This window comes from Ips typographus, unplaced genomic scaffold (assembly GCF_016097725.1).
Source record: "Ips typographus isolate SLU unplaced genomic scaffold, UJ_Ityp_2.0 IpsContig82, whole genome shotgun sequence".
Taxonomy (NCBI): Eukaryota; Metazoa; Arthropoda; class Insecta; order Coleoptera; family Curculionidae; genus Ips; species Ips typographus.
Genome location: NW_028098581.1, coordinates 187,506 through 211,274, shown reverse-complemented (window position 1 = coordinate 211,274; position 23,769 = coordinate 187,506). Strand labels below are relative to the sequence as shown.

Genomic DNA, 23,769 nt, shown 5'->3' with positions numbered 1-23,769 from the left:
TTGTTTCATTTTTGTTAAATATTGATTATACATTATATTATGTCTTACATGTTTTATTTGTTTATTTGCTCATCCATTTTAATTAATTTTATAGTTTATTTGTATGTGATAATAAAGTATTTTATAATATATTTAAATAATGTTTGAATTTTCTTGTAATATTTAAAAATTTTGCTTGATCAGTTGAGTCACTCACAGTAAAAGTAACCCAAGCTTCAACTTAAGTACCTGGACTGTTAACTGAAAAATAAAGATTGATATCTACTTATATGCATAGGTAAAAAAGTGATAGGGCTTACTTCAAATTGTTATTAAAGAGCAAATTAGATACTAGGAAAAAACAAATAAATCCTGCCATTTTTCATCTAAATTAGTGGGTTCCTCTGACATACCTAACAATCATGTAATGGAAAATTTATAGTTCAATTGTTTCTATATACATGAAAAATAAGTTAGCGCCAAGAATATACCTCAAACAATGCCTTTTCAGAAGTTTGGAATACTTCAACGAGAAATCCTTGAAGATAGTTTTTCCTATGAGTGTGCCCCAGGATATGCATCAGTAATTATGTCTATAAAAATAACTTTAACGCCTTCCAAAATATGTCTATGTTATTTCGGTACAGCTTGTAGGTATATTAATTATGTATTTTTTTTTCAAGACTTTATAAAGGTATTTTTGGCCTAAAATATATCTACTAATATTCAAAATGATCGTTTTCTAGGTTTGCTCTCATACACTTCCTAGTTATAGGTATATGTTTAAAGTATCCCGTACTTATTTTGTAAAAATTACTAAAATGAGCATTAGCCCATTTAGGACACAAAATTGCATAGTAAACCTTCCTGTCTGTACAATATTCGAATAGGTACTTGTTAAGAGCAAAAGTACGAAATCCACTCATACACATTTAAACTGGTTGACATAAGAGGTTAAACCGCACATATTAATTATCCCAATAAACAATTATATCACAATCAAAAATAGGCAAAAATCCAAATTATAAACATTATATTTGTTTTTGTTTACATTTATGTATGTCATGTCATACTGAAAAATGTGTGACCTATAACCTATAAAATTCATCTGTCGTCTGTGGTCTGTATAGCTAACCTCAACATCGTTCATATACTTCACATAATTAAGATAATGCAGAGGATAATACTATTGTTTTTATAATACGTAATACTCAGTCCATCACACCAAACATTAAACACTACATATCAATCTCACAGACATGCAAAATTTTAATATAAAAACAAACACTAAAAACGAGTGCACAACAATAGTGATAAAAATTAAAATATTTTTTCCTTTATTCTTCAAAAGTTGAAAATAGTTTCAGATTTTATTTCAAAACATGTAAACAAATAAAATAACTATTTTAAAATACATATATGATTATATTTGCAATCTGTCCATTCAAGATAATATTTGAAAAAGCATTTGTTTTTATTTGCAAGAATGCTTATCATATGCACAGCAATAATTACCTAGCCCTACCTTTCATGCACCCTTAAATACACATATGATCAATAACTTGATTTTGTCAAAAATAATAAGATGTTGATTTTAAACCTATTATGTATGTCATTATAATAAATATATGCATATTTTTTAAAACGGTTTACTAAACTAAGTTTGCTTATTGGAAAATAATACAACCATTAACAAATAATAGTTTATTTGTATTTGTACTTAATTTTTTAACAACAATAATATTATGTAGACAATATAACATTTCAAATTACAAAACAAGTATAATTACTAATGTAAAGTTGTACAACCCCAGACATAAATAACATTTAAACCAACTTACAAATAATATGAACTGATACATGCCTACTTATTTCTAATGTGTAGGTAGGTAATGTAGTGTAGGTAATAGAGACTATAATTTTCATAGATTTATTTATTCTTACTCTTTAAGTCCTTATCACAGAAAAGTATGTATAGAAAACCTAGAGCATGTAAAATCCACAGAAACCTCGAAGGTGAAGCTCTAACTATTAATGCACCTTTCACAATTAAGGACCTTAATGAGGCCATTCACAGTCTGAAAAATGGGAAGGCGGCAGGGGTGGATGACATGTGCGTGGAGCAGGTTAAACATTTTGGAGATAAAACAAAGCGGTGGATCCTACAATTAGTTAATAGGTGCTATTCGACGAAACAAATTCCCAAGTCCTGGAGAAAATCAAAAGTCATCGCACTATTAAAACCTGGCAAAGACCCAAGCCTCGCCAGTAGCTATAGACCTATCTCTCTCCTGTGCCACTTATACAAACTCTATGAACGGCTAATACTCAACAAAATTCAGAACTGTGTGGACCAAAGACTGATTCCACAACAGGGAGGGTTCCGTCCAGGAAGGTCATGCACGGGGCAGGTTCTAGCTTTGACTGAACACATTGAGAGGGGCTTTGAGGAGAGGAATATAACCGGAGTAGTTTTTGTGGACCTATCAGCGGCCTATGACACCGTGAACCAAAGGGCCCTCTTCTCCAAGATATACAATACCACCAAGGATTACGAGTTAACTAGGGTAATCGAATCTTTACTACAAAATAGGAGGTACTATGTAAGCCTAGAAGGCAAGAAGAGCAGATGGCGGACACAAAAAAACGGTCTTCCCCAGGGTAGTGTTTCTTTCCCCAATATTGTTTAACATATACACCAATGACCAACCCACACCTGGTGATACTGAGCACTTCCTCTACGCCGATGACTTGGCCATCGCAGCCCAAGGAAAAAACTTTCCGGTTGTTGAAGAGATATTACAAAATGCCCTATTACGGATGTCAGCCTACTATAAAGCAAACTCTCTGAAACCCAATCCGTCGAAAACCCAAGCATGCGCCTTCCACCTGAACACCAAGGCCGCCGGAAGAAAATTACAGATCCAATGGGACGGTTTTACTATAGAACACACACCCCAACCGAAATATCTGGGAGTAACTCTGGACCGATCCCTCACGTACAAGTTCCACTGTCATAAGACCCGACAAAAGGTATCGTCTAGGAACCAGCTCCTCAAGAAATTAACGGGAAGTAAATGGGGAGCTCACCCCTCTGTGATCAGAACAACGGCTGAAGCACTATGTTTCTCCACAGCGGAGTATGCTTGCCCGGTGTGGAATAGGTCTGTGCATGTCAAATCTATCAATGCTGCTGTTAACGAGACATGCAGGCTTATGACTGGATGCATGAGGGCCACCCCGCTGGATGAGCTCTATAAAGCTGCAGGGTGCGAACCACCAACAACCCGACGACTAGCCATCGAACACACCGAAAGATTTAGGCAAACATTTGATAGCCGTCACCCTCTCTATGAAGCACCCGAGCCGGTGAGGCGATTGAAGTCACGTAGAGGCTTCCTGAATACAGTACCGATAGACCCACCAGAAGCCTTCCCCTTAAAACAAGAACCCTCAGCAGGCTCCAGGCTGGACTGGAGGAGCTGGAGATCCCTCAACCGTCTCAGAACCGGAGTTGCCCCTGTAAAGACGAACCTCGCAAAATGGGGAATTATTAACGAACAGGATGTCAGATGCGACTGTGGGGTGACGCAGACTATGGAACATCTCCTGGTTTGCAGGAACTGCCCAAGCTCCTGTTCCCTCGAAGATTTATGGCTTGCTAAAGATAATGCTCTGGACGTAGCCCGATACTGGGCTGACAAATTGTAGTATGGACTCGGACACGAAAAAGTAAGTAAGTAAGTATAGAATCGAATGATATACAGGGTGGACCATAAGTAATGGGACATAGAGCTACAGCATATTCCTGACATCAAAATAATACGATTTAGCGAAATTGTTCTATACCGAAAATTAATATTAAGAAAGATACAGGGTGTGAAAGTTGAAATTTTATTTTTGTTTTTTTATCATATCTTCACGGTCGTTTGATATAAATTACTGAAAGTTGGTATAAAGGGGTTTTGGCAGGCGTTAAATACGATGCTTTCATTTGTTTTGTAGTAGCTGATAGGGGGCGCTAGCTGCAACCATATCCGTTCCTTCAAGAGACTCTAACTTTTTTTTACGCAACTGAAACGACCATATGCTCTCAAAACATGATTCTAAGATGTTTTCTATGTAAAAAAGGTATACTTGTTGTAAGTCTTAAAAGTTGACTGTTTTCGAGTTATTTAATGTTTTATTATTGCATGCATTGTCGTATGTTAATACGATATGTGCTGTATACCCTTAAGTTACACACATAACAGTTTCTGTATGTAAATTTGACCGTTTAAAAAATGTTTGTAAACTTTAAAATAAAACTAGTTGTTATGAACGCCCTTTTTGTTTTTGTATCAAATCCTACTTAGAATTAAAAAAAAATAGTAATTAAAATCTGCTGTACATGTAAATGCATGCAATAATAAAAGATTAAATAACTCGAAAACGGTCGACTTTTAAGACTTACAACAAGTATACCTTTTTTACGTAGAAAACATCTTAGAATCATATTTTGAAGTCATATGGCCGTTTCAGTTCTGTAAAAAAAAGTTTGAACCTCTTGAAGGGACGGAGATGGTTACCGCTAGCGCCCCCTATCAGCTACTACAAAACAAATGAAAGCATCGTATTTTACGCCTGCCAAAACCCCTTTATACCAACTTTCAATAATTTATATCAAAAGACCGTGAAGATATGACAAAAAAGCTAAAATAAAATTTCAACTTTCACACCCTGTATCTTTCTTAATATTAACTTTCGGTATAGGACAATTCAGCTAAATCGTATTATTTTGATGTCAGGAATATGCTGTAGCTCTATGTCCCATTACTTATGGTACACCCTGTATATACATACTATATAAAAGCAGGTAACATTGGTTATTTCCGCATTGGTATGACCTGTATGCAAATAAAAACAAATCATAAGTATTCACTAGAATAAAATGTAGCAACTTTACCTTGAAAACCATATTGAACAACTACCTAAGGTGTCCACAAGGGTGTCCCTATATACCAAATACTTAAAGAGTAGTATTTTTGGTATTATTCTTTATATCAGATACTGGTAAATCTCTGGGTAAGAGACAACTAGATCTAGAAACAAAAAAATTAAATGTACACAGAGAATATGAGAAGTAGGTATTAACTATGTAACATATGTATACTTACCATATTAAAGCATTGTGTAACTAAATCAACTAGATTTATACCTCAACAGGTATATGCTGAAGCTGGATGCAGTTTTTTCAAATGTATTTGCCTCTCTGATGATTTAAAACTAGTTAGATTTCAAAAACGGTTTCCATTTGGTTTTTATTAAATACTGTCTTTGATAATAATTGTGTTACTTAATAAAAGTTCCAGTATACTTCATGCACATTGGCTATATGAGCTGTGTGGGCAGATTATCAAAGATTTTCTGAAACAAAAACGAAAATGTTGAAATTATAAGTCCTACATAATACCATTCCACTTACCTGTTGCAACTTTCCTCAGGAAAACTCGGCTGATGATAAATATAACCATGCCCAACTATAAGTAATCGATTTAACTCTGATTTACCAGTCTAAAACTGTCCAGTAATAAAAATCAATCACAATTTGAGTAAATTTCCAATCAACATGTAAACAAAGCCGCCATTATTAAATATGACCTGCTGTCCGCATTCCACAAATTCCACAAAACCGCGGCCTGCCGAACGCCATTCGGATGACGTCGCGATCTCGCCCGAAGCGACTTCGGGTCGGTTCCGAACCGTCGCCCTTCTGGCCGGTCGCTGTTTTGCGCGTTTCCCGGCCAGAACAGCGACCGGTCAGAACAGCGACATGAGAGATCGGGATGAGCGTAAGGGCGACTTCGGTAATCTTCGGTTTTACTGGTGGAGGGGGAAATGGCAAATGATCATCGGTTTTCGTTCCTATTCTAACCTCACATTATTATTAATTAAAATATTGTTTTGTTTGGTAGGAAATATCTTGTCTTTGATTATTTTAATATTGCAATAACAGATACTGCAATATATACCTATTTTCTGGCCTCAAACTATCTGTGGTGTTCGTCTACGTGTTGGTGTAATTATTTTTCAGGTTGTGGACGGGAAAAAGCGCAGACTATTTTAAAGTTTTGGAGATGCTTGTTTATGACTTCAACAATTACAAGTAGGTAGGTATTCTATTTGAAATTCATTTTAGCTGGTATGGGCTTTCTAATGGCTTAATTTAGGAAGCCGTCAAGTAGTGATGTGTATTATTTTGTTGTTGAATAATAATATTAAATCATTTGAAAATAAATAGGTATTACCTTAAATTGAACTGATTATGTTTACAGGATAAAGGATTACTCCAAAGGTTCTGAAGATTTGGTCTTTTGCAACAATAAGAATAAACCAGAGCAACCATTAATGTTACAGATGGTAAGTTTTACTAGAATTTATTGTGATTACATGCTTATTTATTTTTGTATTGTTTAGGTTGACAGGGCACTACTGAAATCCAATGTGGAATGTTTTGGAAGAGGGTACCTATTTTTAAGGCAACTTTTTAAACAATGAAGTGTAATAACCAGTGTTTGAACTGTATTATTTAAATAATACAGCTAGATATCTATGCTATAGCTGTTACTCCTTATGGTTTTATTATGTTATTTGTAATTTACATATACCATTACATTTAGACAAATCTTTAAAAGTGTAGAAGCAGCTTGAATAAAAGACCTGACTGACCTGACCCTTGTTTTCTTTGTATAGTTACTACACCTGCCAATACCCTCACACTGGATGTTCAGCTTCAGGAAAAGTACAAGGCGAAAGAGAATTCCAGGACATCAATCCCCACCACAACCATCCAAGAGTCGACGGAGCAGCAGCAGCCTAACTTTTGAGGACTCAGCTAAGAAATGCCTGTACTGTGGAGAGAGGAAACCTCAAGAACATTTATGATAGAATTTCCTTAAAGTAGGTGTACATAAAATATATTTTTATATTATAAATAAAAAAAAAAAATTGTAATAATCTGATTTTTCTTGCAGCAATGTCGAAGGAGCTGAATTGGTGACATTCAACTCCATCAGACTGAATGAGGAGATGGCGGCAGATTAACACACCACACATTCCCCAAGCGCTAGCGGACTTGTCCCAGATTTTGAATACAGGTGAGTGGCCTAGATACAGCAACTGTGCTAGTGGTTTGTTTTTTTCAGGATCTGTGAATGCTGGAGACGCTGAAGCTATTATATTTGGAAACGCCGACTTTCTACAGAACTTCGTGGACTCGCAATACATTTTTATAGATGGCACCTTTAAAGCTGTACCGAGAAGACCAAGATTCTCCCAGATACTAACCATTTTTGGAACATGCATGGACCATGTAAGTTTCATTAAGTTTTTTAAATTGAATTGTGTTTAATAATAATATTACTAAAATATTACTCACCTTTTGCTTGAAATGTGACATAACTCTTAAAATTTAAAAAAACAAAATTTTCTGTATGAAATCAAAAATTACTTAACAGCATTCTGGTAAAAATAATAAAATACAATTTTTTGTCACATTCTAAATGTTAATATCCCAACAAGGCTGAATAATATTGTGATATCAATTTCATGGAATATACACTGTATTACACGACTCACAGATAAGCACACTGGCATGTTATGTTGTCATTGTCATACAGAAAATTTTTTGGTAGATATAAAATTCTTGGTTAAATATTTTATTTTTTTATGATTGATTTTATTGATTATGAACAACTTACCATGAATATGATTTGTGTCGTCTGTTCGTGCCATGTTCATTGTTTTATCAAATATCAACAAAGCCAGTGGTGGTACAAATTCTTAGTCAAACAACTGTCTGCCACACCACATCAAGTAAATATAATATGTTACTTTATTGCTTATATTTTTCCTTTACAGTACAGTAAATGTAATGTATTAGCACTTTTTTACACAGTGCAAGGTAACTGATGAATTGAACTGATTCACTTTGACTATTCCATATTATAACCTTTAATAACTTATTGAACTTTTTTTATCACTTTGATAGATTTAAAACTAATTTAAAGATTTTAAACAAAAAAATAATATTAATTTTGATCTTGTGATCATAGAAAAGCAACTTTTAAATCCTTTAATTTCTGAAGTAAAATATAGGTCAAAGCGCTTTCACCTATCACAACATCACTGACACTAGTACCATATTCTATAGTATAATTATTATAGCTGGTTGCAAATACACTATTTTAACAGTAAATTTGTCAATCAAAATTGGTGCATGTATGGTTTATAAATTAAATTAAATTTAAAGCCAAAATTGAAAAACCTGTCCCTTAGGAGTACAATAATGGGAGTACCATTTATTGACTCTGTTGACAGGGGACACATGACAGTACGGTACTGACGGCAGTGACGGCCAGTACTTACTAGTGCTGTTTGGTTTTGGTTTTTGTATCTAACTAAACTATATGATTTTTATAGTATGTTGGTTTCGGGTTTTATAATATTAACAAATTTTATTCTCTATATTCTCTTTATAATATAATATAATTTTATAGTCTATATTGTGATCTTGGAAACACAGCAACTACAGAGGAGTTAATTATTAAAAGTTTTGGAGGCTTCAGGCTTAACAAAAATGAATTTTTGACAAGCCCTGGATAAAAATTTAATTATACTGTATTATCTGATGGCCTAGTGTCTATTTCATAAACCTTTTATTATTGAGTATTTTCTTTTTTTTTATAGGCATTTCCCTTGGTCCATGTATTCATGGCTAACCGGACCAGGACACTCTATGACGCAGTATTTGACTACATCGCGAAGACCTTTCCAACCTGCATCCGAGGGACTGTCATTACGGACTATGAAGTGGGACTATACGAATCAGTGAAGGCAAGATATCCAGATGTGACTCTACAAGGTTGTTTTTTTCATTATTGCCAGGTATGCATAAATGGTGTTATTATTTGCTGTTTGTAGAAAAATTATGTTAAAAACACTGGTTATTTTATTTTTAAGGCTTTAATGCGCAAGGCAAAGGAACTAGGTGTAACCCGGCAAATTCAAGAGGAGGCAGCCCATAAAGTTTACCTGAGGAAGCACTACGCGTTGGCACTTCTACCTGCGGACAGGATTATAGATGCATTTAATAATAATAATATTTCTTTATTTCAATATTGTTACAGCGTATAAATACATACTGTGATGTATTGCGTTCCCTCGAAAAGCGGCAACACTGGACAGTGGGGGAAGCCGGTGGACGACCGATGGGCCGCCATCTCTCTTGCTACTCAACCATGAACGAGGGCACATGTTGGTCTTAATAAAAATTGTCTTTGTACATATATATATATATTAATGTGATCAATAAATGTATGCAGTGCCCATTGAAAGAGTCTTCTTCAAATCCCAAGAGCCCAAGACACAACAAATGGCGACGAGGATGGGACACTTAGCCGAAAACTAGTAAAGGGCTAGGATCCCACGAGGAGAAGGACCGACCGGACCGGCGATATTCAAGATGGCAGCATTGATCGGATCCATGGCGGAATACAACCATGCCACCGATGATTGGCAGATATACCAAGAGAAATTGGACCAGTACTTTGCCGCCAACAAAATAATTGAAGAACCTGTAAAAACTGCAACCTTAGTGAGCCTAATTGGAACATCCACCTATACCATATTGCGTGAACTGACTTATCCGGCATTACCAAAAGACAAAAGGTATGCCGAACTAACCAAGCTACTCTGTGGTCACTTCAGCCCCATTGTATCCGTGTGGCGCGAGAGAAGCAAATTTTGGGCGGCCACTCAGATGTCTGGCGAAACCTCGCAAGAATGGTACGTGCGGGTGAGAGGACTTTCCATTAACTGTGCTTTTGAAGGAAATTTGACCTTCGTTTTGAGGGAGAAGTTTATGGCAGGATTGAGGAAGGGCTCAATACTGGACCGATTATGCGAAGAGGATTCAGATAGGACCCTAGAGAGTCTTTTAAAGTTGGCGGTACAGAAGGAAGTAAAGAATGGAGAAAGTAGCCAGCACGAGCGTGAGGAAGTCAATTGGGTTAGAAACGGAGCGAACAGTGGCAACAGGGCGGACCGTCACCGAGGAAGATTTGCTGCTCGCGCAGGCATAGCGATGGGCATGTCAGAGGGCGCGCGCAGCCAGTTCCAAGATGGAGGCGGCAATGGCGACAAGTGGAAAAACAATAACAAAAGTACGAAAGGAAGGAAATGACAAACAGTCTTCTCCACAATACTTTATTATGACCTTAGATGGTAAGGTCTGCTCAACAAGTTTCGGTCACATAAATGACCATCTTCAGGAGCTTAAATCGATCGATCAATGTGACTACTGTCTTTTTACAAGGGGAGAGACAGAGAGACCCATGTTATAACGAATTAGTGACTATAACATAGTTAAGTAGGTGAACAATGCTCATTATGGAGAAAAAAAACTAACTATAGCACATTAAATTAAAATTAAACAAAAAACTTAAACTAGACCCATTTAGGGCTGGGTGAGACCCTAGGGGGGAAAAAAAGATCTTAAAACTCGTGCACCATCCACTGAAGAGGCGATCAAACAGGAAACAAAATGCTTTGTTAGTTTGCTAGTTTTTTCTCCATAATGAGCATTGTTCACCTACTTAACTATGTTATAGTCACTAATTCGTTATAACATGGGTCTCTCTGTCTCTCCCCTTGTAAAAAGACAGTAGTCACATTGATCGATCGATTTAAGCTCCTGAAGATGGTCATTTATGTGACCGAAACTTGTTGAGCAGACCTTACCATCTAAGGTCATAATAAAGTATTGTGGAGAAGACTGTTTGTCATTTCCTTCCTTTCGTACTCTTGCGACTCCACTGAAAGAATATGGACTACTACTTCTTTCTGAATAACAAAAGTGCTAAACAGATGGGAAATCCATCAAAGTGCGGAGTGTGCGGCAGGAACCACCCAGGAAGCTGCCGTTATGCAAACTACAGATGCAGAAGATGCGGCGTAGAGGGTCATCTGGAGAGAGCTTGTCGCAGAGCCACAGTGAGGGGACAAAATGCTCTGATGGAGGCAAGTGAAGAAGCAGAGGTCGTAAGGGACATGTTTAAGGTAGATACACATAAGGGTTGTTCAGGGGGATTTGTTGCTCAGGTTGAAATTATGGGGAAAATGTTCAGCATGCAAGTTGATACTGGATCATGTGTGACCACACTAAGCAGGTCAGTGTTTAAAAAGGGTCTTCCAAATGTTCAGCTTGAAGTAGATCACATACTGCTGCGTGGTTACACAGGGTCAATGATTAGGCCATTAGGATACTTTGTGACAAATGTAAGAGCCTTCAGCAAAGTAAGAACAATAAAGATTTATGTAGTTGATAGCATAGGACCTTGTTTGTTAGGCCGGGACTTTCTCAGTGCTTTCAATATATCATTAAACGTTAATTTAGTCTTGCAGTGTTCTCACAGGAACAGGCTGTTGAAGGAATACCCCGATGTCTTGACGAATCGTTTGGGAACTTACAAATACGACAAGGTCACAATACCCATAGATCCGCAGGCGAGACCCATTTTTCTCAGGCATAGACCAGTTCCCCTGGCATACAGACAAAAAGTGGAAGAGCAAATAAAGAGTATGGTCGAGGAAGGCATTCTAGAGCCGACGACAAATTCAAGATGGGCAACTCCGATAGTGCCAGTCAGGAAGGCCAACGGAACGGTAAGAATTTGTGGCGATTATAAGGCGCCTGTGAATAAATGTTTAGACAAAAATATCCACTACCCCTTACCTCGCATAAATGAGATCTTTGATCAGTTGTCGGGCGGTAAGTTGTTCACTAAATTGGACCTCAATCAGGCATATACACAGTTAATGCTTTCAGAAGAGTCAAAGGAAGCAATGACACTCACAACTCATTTAGGTCTTTTCAGGCCAAACCGAATGCTTTTTGGGGTGTCTCCAGCAGCTGCTCTTTTCCAGATGACGATAGAGCAAGTTTTGCAGGGATTAAAAGGCGTTGCCGTGTTTGCAGACGACATATGCATCACTGGCGCGAGCACTCAGGAGCACATTAGGAACTGTGAAGAAGTGTTACAGCGATTGAGGGAAGCAGGGCTTACCGTAAGGCCGGAAAAATGCAAGTTTTTCGAGAGAGAAGTAGAATACCTGGGACACGTAATAGGCGAAGAAGGCCTAAAGAAGTGCGAAAAGAAGGTAGCAGCAATAGAAAATGCAGCAAGGCCGACCACAGTAACACAGGTGAGATCTTTTTGTGGGCTGGTGCAATACTATGCTAAGTTCATACCGAACCTGGCAAGCATAATGAAGCCAATTTACGAACTTCTGAAGAACAACGTAAGTAATAGTAGTAAAGCTGTAAATTGGAACACCACATGTGAAAATGCCTTTAAGTTAATAAAGAAACTAATTAGCCAGGACATAGTATTAACCCACTTCGATCCCTCTAAAACTACGATTTTGGAGACTGATGCCTCCGATAGTGGCTTGTCGGCGGTGTTGCTCCATAGACAGGCCGACGGAAGTGAAAGGCCAGTGGCCATGGCATCCAGGACTATAGCTGAGTCCGAGAAAAAAATGGCTATAATAGATAGGGAGGCAGCGGCTATCATTTTTGGACTGAAGTATTTTCAGCAGTTCTTGATCGGGCATCGTTTCATCGTGCGTTGCGATCATAAACCACTGTTGGGAATTTTCGGCGAAAATAAGGGCATACCAGTAAGAAGTCGAGATCGGTTACAGCGTTGGGCGTTGTACATGTCTGGGTTTGATTATAGCATAGAATACATAAAAGGCAAAAACAATTTTATCGCCGATTGTTTATCTAGATTACCAGACAGCAAGAACGAGCTACCGCCGGACGTGGGAGAGATTGAGCCCGAATGCTTTATAAGCTTTGCCGAAACCAGCAAGCATTGGCCACTCGACGCGCAGAAGATTAGAGAGGAGACTAAGAAAGACAGAGTTTTGAAGAAGGTAGTAAGATACGCACAGACAACATGGCCTTGCAAACCCAAGGAACTGCAGGCAGAAGAGAAGAACTTATACTCAAAGAGGGATGAACTTCATGAGGAATTGGGCATGGTTATGTGGGGCCACAGAGTGGTGATTCCGAGCTCATGCAGGAAAGAGGTATTAAATCTACTTCATACCAGCCATTTAGGTATTGTTAAGACCAAACAGCTGGCTAGATCATATGTTTGGTGGCCCAACATCGATAATGATATAGAAAACCTTATAAAATCATGTGTTGCATGTCTCAAGACGCAGCCTGACCCACCAAAGGTCGTAACTCCATGGCCAGTAGCTGTTAGACCGTTCCAGAGAGTTCACATTGATTACTTGCTATTCAAGAATAAAAATTACTTGGTGCTCACGGACGCATTCACCAAATGGCCAGAAGTGGTACCTGTCCAGGGTATGACTGCGTCAGAGTTGATCAAGCACCTCAGAAGAGTGTTTTCATGCTTCGGGTTGCCCGAGTTGGTCTGTTCAGACAATGGCAGAACCTTTGTAGCATCAGAGACTGAACTATTCTTCTCAAAGAATGGTATCAAACATGTGACAATCCCTCCTTATAATAGTCAAAGCAATGGAGCAGCCGAAAACGCAGTGAAGACCTTCAAAAACAAAATTTCAGCTGCGCTGAACGATCAGAGGAATAGCAACACTGACATTGACACTATAATTGCAAGATTTCTTTTAAATTACAGAACCACTCCCCATTGCATTACCAAAGTGAGCCCAGCAGAGTTGATGCTTGGCCGCAAACTGAGAACAATAAATAAGAAAGCTTGAACTGAGGCAGTCATTGAGAGAGTGATAGGAGCAACCACGTACAGATTGTGTTGTGCAGATTGCCGACTGGACAGCTGTGGAAGAGGCACAAAAATCAGATAATCGTGAGAGGCGCTATTGACCAAGCGGACAACAGAAAGTGCTCACAGGCAGCAGAACCGCGACAACCCTCAATAAAACCGGGAAAAATAGCAGCAGGGTGGACAGAAGAAGGAAAGCAGAGTAACTACCACCAGGATGCCACTCCTACAGGAAACTCGAATGAGACACCAGTGGGGCATCTTGACAGCGAAACCTCAACAGATGAGGAGGTGTTCGTAGATGTAGGCTCTCAAACACCCTCAAAAGCTGCAACTGAAGACACAAGAGCTGGTGCCGGCGCCGGATTACAAAATCCAGGCGTAGAAACCAGTCAGAGAAGAGACAGCATTGTCATAGAGTGCAGGTACGACAAGCGTACACAGGCAGGGGGTGGACCTGCGGCTAAGGGTGGCGTCACCACAAGGTCGGGGCGCGCGTCGAAACCGTCTGTTCATCTGAGAGACTTTATCAAGGATTAGGTAGGAAGTCCCGGACTCTTTAGTTGAGTATGCTAATTAGTATTGTATGGGGCAGGCCTGGTTACCTTTCGATTGTCATGGCGCACATATGTGTTGTCTCATATAGTATAGTTATAGATTAAGAAGGGAGGGAAATGTGATGTATTGCGTTCCCTCGAAAAGCGGCAACACTGGACAGTGGGGGAAGCCGGTGGACGACGGATGGGCCGCCATCTCTCTTGCTACTCAACCATGAACGAGGGCACATGTTGGTCTTAATAAAAATTGTCTTTGTACATATATATATATATATATTAATGTGATCAATAAATGTATGCAGTGCCCATTGAAAGAGTCTTCTTCAAATCCCAAGAGCCCAAGACACAACACATACATATAACAAAATGAAGTGCGTCAGAAAAAAAAAACAAAAATATAACAAAAGAAAATAATGTATACCTAATTACAACTTGTGGTTCAAATTTTATCCTTTATACTAGATGAGAAAAAAGCTAGATTCTATGTGTTCAAGTAATCGTCCAGATGGTAAGGTTCAAGTTCATTTAATTCGTTACAGGTTCTGTCCATATAACGGATATTGATAAAGAGCGATTAAGCTACTTACAATTTTATCTGTTATTAGGATCGGGAACGGGAACCAATTTTCGGCGAATTCCGGAACTACATTAGACGACAGTGGATTGGACGAGTCACCCCCCCAACATTTCAGCGTTTACGGACAGAGGCATCGGACGAACAACGTGATGGAGGCTTACCACAGGCAGCTAAACAGTAAGCTGGTGAGACATCCTGGTGTCTGGGACTTAATAGGTATTTTTGAATACAATGTTTTTCACATTTCTGGTATACATTCAGCATATTTTTGTAATTTAGAAGTCCTAATCAATGTTCAAGATATCGCCACTTTGGAGCTAGGTCAATTGGAGCGACATCCGCAAGTTTTCAGGGTTGCCAGGAAGAATGTACTTTTCGACGCACGGATAAGGCAGGCATGGGACAAATTGGCCGATGGACGTTTTACAACTGGAGATTTTTTGAGGCTAGTACCTTTAGTTATATTTTAAAAGGAATAACAATATTAAAAAATGCACTGTTTAGGCAAGCGGTACACTTTGTACAAGGCATGGAGGGACAGCTACAAATGTGGAATAACGTGGATGAAGCCGCTGACATCGAAGAAGCAGGACAGCAATTAGTGGATTTGTATCATCAATTATTTAATAACCCTATTCCTAATCAACTTCCGCTTCTTGTCCCTCTCCAAGGCCCAAATGTCCCTCAAAACCATTACCAAATCCTAGATAATCAGCCGCTTCTTGTCCCTCTCCAACGCCCAAATGTCCCTCAAAACCGTTACCAAATCCTACATGATTCTCCGCCTCTCATCCCTTTCCAACGGCCAAATCTCCCTCAAATCCTAAATAATCCCCCTCCTCTTGCCCCCTTTTTAAATGAACCTCCCCCTCTAGCTCCTTTCCAACGGCCAAATCTCCCTCAAATCCTAAATAATCCCCCTCCTCTTGCCCCCTTTTTAAATGAACCTCCCCCTCCAGCTCCTTTCCAACGACCCGTCGTTCATCCTAATCCAGTTCCAGTTGAACCCCTAATACTTAATCCCGATCCCGACCTAAATCTTGATGAACCTTTAAGATCCCCATCTCCTTTTTATCTCCCCGATTCGCCTCGTCGCGAGCTTCTTCCTCCCGACCCAATTATTCCTCCACCCAGTCCTCCTCCTGAAATACCTAACGTAACTAAGGCACAATTTTAATTTTCCAGAAATACCCGCCGAAATTGGAAGACTTTTCGCCGCCTTAGGAGATGACGACCAACCGGATGAACTGCCTAGTGTTGGCGGCCCATGGGTTCCAGCCTTAGAAGCCACACCCTACGACGACGAGGATATGACTCCGGAACTACAGTGTAAGGTATGCCTATCTAATAGAATCCAGTATGTCATTGAGTGTGGTCATGCACTTTCCTCAATGTGTACTGCGATTTTATTCAATGCTCAATCTCCACGATGCGGTGTGTGTCGAGGAGATTGGCATAAAGATAGATTAATTCCTGGTAAATTTGACTTTTTAGTTGTACATATGTTTTTGAAGTTTGGGTGGTTTCAAAAAATGTTTATGTGTCCCCTATGTACAACAATTTTTAAATTGACGTACATAGGAATGAGCCAAAGTAGTGTAATACATATAGTTATCAGTCAGCTTTCTTATTATTTTGGCACTGTAATTATTAATATCATTTAAATATTTAGATTATATTTGCAAAATTTTTAACTTAAAATTTAAGTGAACTGTTATTATGTATCACAGTACTGGGTGAATAAATATAATCATTTGATCATATACTGAGAAATTCGGACATTATGCCGTAAGGCATTTTTTTTTTCTTTGTTTTTTGTTTCATTTTTGTTAAATATTGATTATACATTATATTATGTCTTACATGTTTTATTTGTTTATTTGCTCATCCATTTTAATTAATTTTATAGTTTATTTGTATGTGATAATAAAGTATTTTATAATATATTTAAATAATGTTTGAATTTTCTTGTAATATTTAAAAATTTTGCTTGATCAGTTGAGTCACTCACAGTAAAAGTAACCCAAGCTTCAACTTAAGTACCTGGACTGTTAACTGAAAAATAAAGATTGATATCTACTTATATGCATAGGTAAAAAAGTGATAGGGCTTACTTCAAATTGTTATTAAAGAGCAAATTAGATACTAGGAAAAAACAAATAAATCCTGCCATTTTTCATCTAAATTAGTGGGTTCCTCTGACATACCTAACAATCATGTAATGGAAAATTTATAGTTCAATTGTTTCTATATACATGAAAAATAAGTTAGCGCCAAGAATATACCTCAAACAATGCCTTTTCAGAAGTTTGGAATACTTCAACGAGAAATCCTTGAAGATAGTTTTTCCTATGAGTGTGCCCCAGGATATGCATCAGTAATTATGTCTATAAAAATAACTTTAACGCCTTCCAAAATATGTCTATGTTATTTCGGTACAGCTTGTAGGTATATTAATTATGTATTTTTTTTTCAAGACTTTATAAAGGTATTTTTGGCCTAAAATATATCTACTAATATTCAAAATGATCGTTTTCTAGGTTTGCTCTCATACACTTCCTAGTTATAGGTATATGTTTAAAGTATCCCGTACTTATTTTGTAAAAATTACTAAAATGAGCATTAGCCCATTTAGGACACAAAATTGCATAGTAAACCTTCCTGTCTGTACAATATTCGAATAGGTACTTGTTAAGAGCAAAAGTACGAAATCCACTCATACACATTTAAACTGGTTGACATAAGAGGTTAAACCGCACATATTAATTATCCCAATAAACAATTATATCACAATCAAAAATAGGCAAAAATCCAAATTATAAACATTATATTTGTTTTTGTTTACATTTATGTATGTCATGTCATACTGAAAAATGTGTGACCTATAACCTATAAAATTCATCTGTCGTCTGTGGTCTGTATAGCTAACCTCAACATCGTTCATATACTTCACATAATTAAGATAATGCAGAGGATAATACTATTGTTTTTATAATACGTAATACTCAGTCCATCACACCAAACATTAAACACTACATATCAATCTCACAGACATGCAAAATTTTAATATAAAAACAAACACTAAAAACGAGTGCACAACAATAGTGATAAAAATTAAAATATTTTTTCCTTTATTCTTCAAAAGTTGAAAATAGTTTCAGATTTTATTTCAAAACATGTAAACAAATAAAATAACTATTTTAAAATACATATATGATTATATTTGCAATCTGTCCATTCAAGATAATATTTGAAAAAGCATTTGTTTTTATTTGCAAGAATGCTTATCATATGCACAGCAATAATTACCTAGCCCTACCTTTCATGCACCCTTAAATACACATATGATCAATAACTTGATTTTGTCAAAAATAATAAGATGTTGATTTTAAACCTATTATGTATGTCATTATAATAAATATATGCATATTTTTTAAAACGGTTTACTAAACTAAGTTTGCTTATTGGAAAATAATACAACCATTAACAAATAATAGTTTATTTGTATTTGTACTTAATTTTTTAACAACAATAATATTATGTAGACAATATAACATTTCAAATTACAAAACAAGTATAATTACTAATGTAAAGTTGTACAACCCCAGACATAAATAACATTTAAACCAACTTACAAATAATATGAACTGATACATGCCTACTTATTTCTAATGTGTAGGTAGGTAATGTAGTGTAGGTAATAGAGACTATAATTTTCATAGATTTATTTATTCTTACTCTTTAAGTCCTTATCACAGAAAAGTATGTATAGAAAACCTAGAGCATGTAAAATCCACAGAAACCTCGAAGGTGAAGCTCTAACTATTAATGCACCTTTCACAATTAAGGACCTTAATGAGGCCATTCACAGTCTGAAAAATGGGAAGGCGGCAGGGGTGGATGACATGTGCGTGGAGCAGGTTAAACATTTTGGAGATAAAACAAAGCGGTGGATCCTACAATTAGTTAATAGGTGCTATTCGACGAAACAAATTCCCAAGTCCTGGAGAAAATCAAAAGTCATCGCACTATTAAAACCTGGCAAAGACCCAAGCCTCGCCAGTAGCTATAGACCTATCTCTCTCCTGTGCCACTTATACAAACTCTATGAACGGCTAATACTCAACAAAATTCAGAACTGTGTGGACCAAAGACTGATTCCACAACAGGGAGGGTTCCGTCCAGGAAGGTCATGCACGGGGCAGGTTCTAGCTTTGACTGAACACATTGAGAGGGGCTTTGAGGAGAGGAATATAACCGGAGTAGTTTTTGTGGACCTATCAGCGGCCTATGACACCGTGAACCAAAGGGCCCTCTTCTCCAAGATATACAATACCACCAAGGATTACGAGTTAACTAGGGTAATCGAATCTTTACTACAAAATAGGAGGTACTATGTAAGCCTAGAAGGCAAGAAGAGCAGATGGCGGACACAAAAAAACGGTCTTCCCCAGGGTAGTGTTTCTTTCCCCAATATTGTTTAACATATACACCAATGACCAACCCACACCTGGTGATACTGAGCACTTCCTCTACGCCGATGACTTGGCCATCGCAGCCCAAGGAAAAAACTTTCCGGTTGTTGAAGAGATATTACAAAATGCCCTATTACGGATGTCAGCCTACTATAAAGCAAACTCTCTGAAACCCAATCCGTCGAAAACCCAAGCATGCGCCTTCCACCTGAACACCAAGGCCGCCGGAAGAAAATTACAGATCCAATGGGACGGTTTTACTATAGAACACACACCCCAACCGAAATATCTGGGAGTAACTCTGGACCGATCCCTCACGTACAAGTTCCACTGTCATAAGACCCGACAAAAGGTATCGTCTAGGAACCAGCTCCTCAAGAAATTAACGGGAAGTAAATGGGGAGCTCACCCCTCTGTGATCAGAACAACGGCTGAAGCACTATGTTTCTCCACAGCGGAGTATGCTTGCCCGGTGTGGAATAGGTCTGTGCATGTCAAATCTATCAATGCTGCTGTTAACGAGACATGCAGGCTTATGACTGGATGCATGAGGGCCACCCCGCTGGATGAGCTCTATAAAGCTGCAGGGTGCGAACCACCAACAACCCGACGACTAGCCATCGAACACACCGAAAGATTTAGGCAAACATTTGATAGCCGTCACCCTCTCTATGAAGCACCCGAGCCGGTGAGGCGATTGAAGTCACGTAGAGGCTTCCTGAATACAGTACCGATAGACCCACCAGAAGCCTTCCCCTTAAAACAAGAACCCTCAGCAGGCTCCAGGCTGGACTGGAGGAGCTGGAGATCCCTCAACCGTCTCAGAACCGGAGTTGCCCCTGTAAAGACGAACCTCGCAAAATGGGGAATTATTAACGAACAGGATGTCAGATGCGACTGTGGGGTGACGCAGACTATGGAACATCTCCTGGTTTGCAGGAACTGCCCAAGCTCCTGTTCCCTCGAAGATTTATGGCTTGCTAAAGATAATGCTCTGGACGTAGCCCGATACTGGGCTGACAAATTGTAGTATGGACTCGGACACGAAAAAGTAAGTAAGTAAGTATAGAATCGAATGATATACAGGGTGGACCATAAGTAATGGGACATAGAGCTACAGCATATTCCTGACATCAAAATAATACGATTTAGCGAAATTGTTCTATACCGAAAATTAATATTAAGAAAGATACAGGGTGTGAAAGTTGAAATTTTATTTTTGTTTTTTTATCATATCTTCACGGTCGTTTGATATAAATTACTGAAAGTTGGTATAAAGGGGTTTTGGCAGGCGTTAAATACGATGCTTTCATTTGTTTTGTAGTAGCTGATAGGGGGCGCTAGCTGCAACCATATCCGTTCCTTCAAGAGACTCTAACTTTTTTTTACGCAACTGAAACGACCATATGCTCTCAAAACATGATTCTAAGATGTTTTCTATGTAAAAAAGGTATACTTGTTGTAAGTCTTAAAAGTTGACTGTTTTCGAGTTATTTAATGTTTTATTATTGCATGCATTGTCGTATGTTAATACGATATGTGCTGTATACCCTTAAGTTACACACATAACAGTTTCTGTATGTAAATTTGACCGTTTAAAAAATGTTTGTAAACTTTAAAATAAAACTAGTTGTTATGAACGCCCTTTTTGTTTTTGTATCAAATCCTACTTAGAATTAAAAAAAAATAGTAATTAAAATCTGCTGTACATGTAAATGCATGCAATAATAAAAGATTAAATAACTCGAAAACGGTCGACTTTTAAGACTTACAACAAGTATACCTTTTTTACGTAGAAAACATCTTAGAATCATATTTTGAAGTCATATGGCCGTTTCAGTTCTGTAAAAAAAAGTTTGAACCTCTTGAAGGGACGGAGATGGTTACCGCTAGCGCCCCCTATCAGCTACTACAAAACAAATGAAAGCATCGTATTTTACGCCTGCCAAAACCCCTTTATACCAACTTTCAATAATTTATATCAAAAGACCGTGAAGATATGACAAAAAAGCTAAAATAAAATTTCAACTTTCACACCCTGTATCTTTCTTAATATTAACTTTCGGTATAGGACAATTCAGCTAAATCGTATTATTTTGATGTCAGGAATATGCTGTAGCTCTATGTCCCATTACTTATGGTACACCCTGTATACATACTATATAAAAGCAGGTAACATTGGTTATTTCCGCATTGGTATGACCTGTATGCAAATAAAAACAAATCATAAGTATTCACTAGAATAAAATGTAGCAACTTTACCTTGAAAACCATATTGAACAACTACCTAAGGTGTCCACAAGGGTGTCCCTATATACCAAATACTTAAAGAGTAGTATTTTTGGTATTATTCTTTATATCAGATACTGGTAAATCTCTGGGTAAGAGACAACTAGATCTAGAAACAAAAAAATTAAATGTACACAGAGAATATGAGAAGTAGGTATTAACTATGTAACATATGTATACTTACCATATTAAAGCATTGTGTAACTAAATCAACTAGATTTATACCTCAACAGGTATATGCTGAAGCTGGATGCAGTTTTTTCAAATGTATTTGCCTCTCTGATGATTTAAAACTAGTTAGATTTCAAAAACGGTTTCCATTTGGTTTTTATTAAATACTGTCTTTGATAATAATTGTGTTACTTAATAAAAGTTCCAGTATACTTCATGCACATTGGCTATATGAGCTGTGTGGGCAGATTATCAAAGATTTTCTGAAACAAAAACGAAAATGTTGAAATTATAAGTCCTACATAATACCATTCCACTTACCTGTTGCAACTTTCCTCAGGAAAACTCGGCTGATGATAAATATAACCATGCCCAACTATAAGTAATCGATTTAACTCTGATTTACCAGTCTAAAACTGTCCAGTAATAAAAATCAATCACAATTTGAGTAAATTTCCAATCAACATGTAAACAAAGCCGCCATTATTAAATATGACCTGCTGTCCGCATTCCACAAATTCCACAAAACCGCGGCCTGCCGAACGCCATTCGGATGACGTCGCGATCTCGCCCGAAGCGACTTCGGGTCGGTTCCGAACCGTCGCCCTTCTGGCCGGTCGCTGTTTTGCGCGTTTCCCGGCCAGAACAGCGACCGGTCAGAACAGCGACATGAGAGATCGGGATGAGCGTAAGGGCGACTTCGGTAATCTTCGGTTTTACTGGTGGAGGGGGAAATGGCAAATGATCATCGGTTTTCGTTCCTATTCTAACCTCACATTATTATTAATTAAAATATTGTTTTGTTTGGTAGGAAATATCTTGTCTTTGATTATTTTAATATTGCAATAACAGATACTGCAATATATACCTATTTTCTGGCCTCAAACTATCTGTGGTGTTCGTCTACGTGTTGGTGTAATTATTTTTCAGGTTGTGGACGGGAAAAAGCGCAGACTATTTTAAAGTTTTGGAGATGCTTGTTTATGACTTCAACAATTACAAGTAGGTAGGTATTCTATTTGAAATTCATTTTAGCTGGTATGGGCTTTCTAATGGCTTAATTTAGGAAGCCGTCAAGTAGTGATGTGTATTATTTTGTTGTTGAATAATAATATTAAATCATTTGAAAATAAATAGGTATTACCTTAAATTGAACTGATTATGTTTACAGGATAAAGGATTACTCCAAAGGTTCTGAAGATTTGGTCTTTTGCAACAATAAGAATAAACCAGAGCAACCATTAATGTTACAGATGGTAAGTTTTACTAGAATTTATTGTGATTACATGCTTATTTATTTTTGTATTGTTTAGGTTGACAGGGCACTACTGAAATCCAATGTGGAATGTTTTGGAAGAGGGTACCTATTTTTAAGGCAACTTTTTAAACAATGAAGTGTAATAACCAGTGTTTGAACTGTATTATTTAAATAATACAGCTAGATATCTATGCTATAGCTGTTACTCCTTATGGTTTTATTATGTTATTTGTAATTTACATATACCATTACATTTAGACAAATCTTTAAAAGTGTAGAAGCAGCTTGAATAAAAGACCTGAGATCTGTTTTTTGTTGTATAAATGTGTACAAAGACTAACCTAACCAATGAATAAAAAAAATGTAAACATAGCAGGAAGGAGCAATAGCAATCAAAGAGGGGGACAGAAACAAGGGGGAGGCGGGGGGAGTAATATGGCGGCCGTCAACTTCCGGTTGGCACTATAAAACACTATTATTATTGTCCACTGTACAACTTAATTTAAATTTGCAAAACTCAACTGTTAAAGAACCACAAACAAACAAAACAAACTAACACTATACTACAACAAATACAAACAACAAATTTTTGCGGGTTTGAAACTCCAAACTTTCAATGACTTTGCGTCAATTCAACTGCGCA

General features: G+C 37.5%; 2 protein-coding genes and 2 long non-coding RNA genes across 6 annotated transcripts; all 4 read left to right on the top strand.

The window, feature by feature from the left end:
- Nucleotides 1-5,917: 5,917 nt before the first annotated feature.
- Nucleotides 5,918-6,669, top strand: LOC145739957 (uncharacterized). Of its 2 annotated transcripts, none has more exons than XR_014181297.1 (3): nt 5,918-6,124; nt 6,294-6,378; nt 6,436-6,669. It is a non-coding gene; the product is annotated as an uncharacterized LOC145739957 (long non-coding RNA). The 2 variants fall into 2 exon arrangements; XR_014181298.1 differs by having other exon boundaries at nt 5,919-6,128.
- Nucleotides 6,670-8,712: 2,043 nt separating this feature from the next.
- Nucleotides 8,713-10,790, top strand: LOC145739954 (uncharacterized). The gene is made up of 2 exons (XM_081995281.1): nt 8,713-8,904; nt 8,980-10,790. The coding sequence occupies exon 2, from the start codon at nt 9,482-9,484 to the stop codon at nt 10,199-10,201; it is 720 nt and encodes a 239-aa protein (XP_081851407.1). The 5' UTR covers nt 8,713-8,904; nt 8,980-9,481; the 3' UTR covers nt 10,202-10,790.
- Nucleotides 10,791-14,768: 3,978 nt separating this feature from the next.
- Nucleotides 14,769-16,862, top strand: LOC145739953 (uncharacterized). Its single transcript, XM_081995280.1, has 3 exons — nt 14,769-15,149; nt 15,213-15,378; nt 15,438-16,862. Exons 1-3 carry the CDS (start codon nt 15,083-15,085, stop codon nt 16,108-16,110), a joined length of 906 nt encoding a protein of 301 aa, XP_081851406.1. The 5' UTR covers nt 14,769-15,082; the 3' UTR covers nt 16,111-16,862.
- Nucleotides 16,863-22,661: 5,799 nt separating this feature from the next.
- On the top strand, nt 22,662-23,318 carry LOC145739951 (uncharacterized). 2 transcript variants are annotated; one of them, XR_014181295.1, is made up of 3 exons: nt 22,662-22,870; nt 23,040-23,124; nt 23,182-23,318. It is a non-coding gene; the product is annotated as an uncharacterized LOC145739951 (long non-coding RNA). The 2 variants fall into 2 exon arrangements; XR_014181296.1 differs by having other exon boundaries at nt 22,664-22,874.
- Nucleotides 23,319-23,769: the final 451 nt, after the last annotated feature.

Excerpts from the sequence above, each read along its gene's own strand:
- LOC145739954 (XM_081995281.1), top strand. The coding sequence starts at position 9,482 with ATGGCAGCATTGATCGGATCCATGGCGGAATACAACCATGCCACCGAT.
- LOC145739953 (XM_081995280.1), top strand. The coding sequence starts at position 15,083 with ATGGAGGCTTACCACAGGCAGCTAAACAGTAAGCTGGTGAGACATCCT. Across the intron at positions 15,150-15,212 it reads TGGTGTCTGGGACTTAATAG|AAGTCCTAATCAATGTTCAA; the intron begins GTATTTTTGAAT and ends TTTGTAATTTAG. Across the intron at positions 15,379-15,437 it reads ACAACTGGAGATTTTTTGAG|GCAAGCGGTACACTTTGTAC; the intron begins GCTAGTACCTTT and ends TGCACTGTTTAG.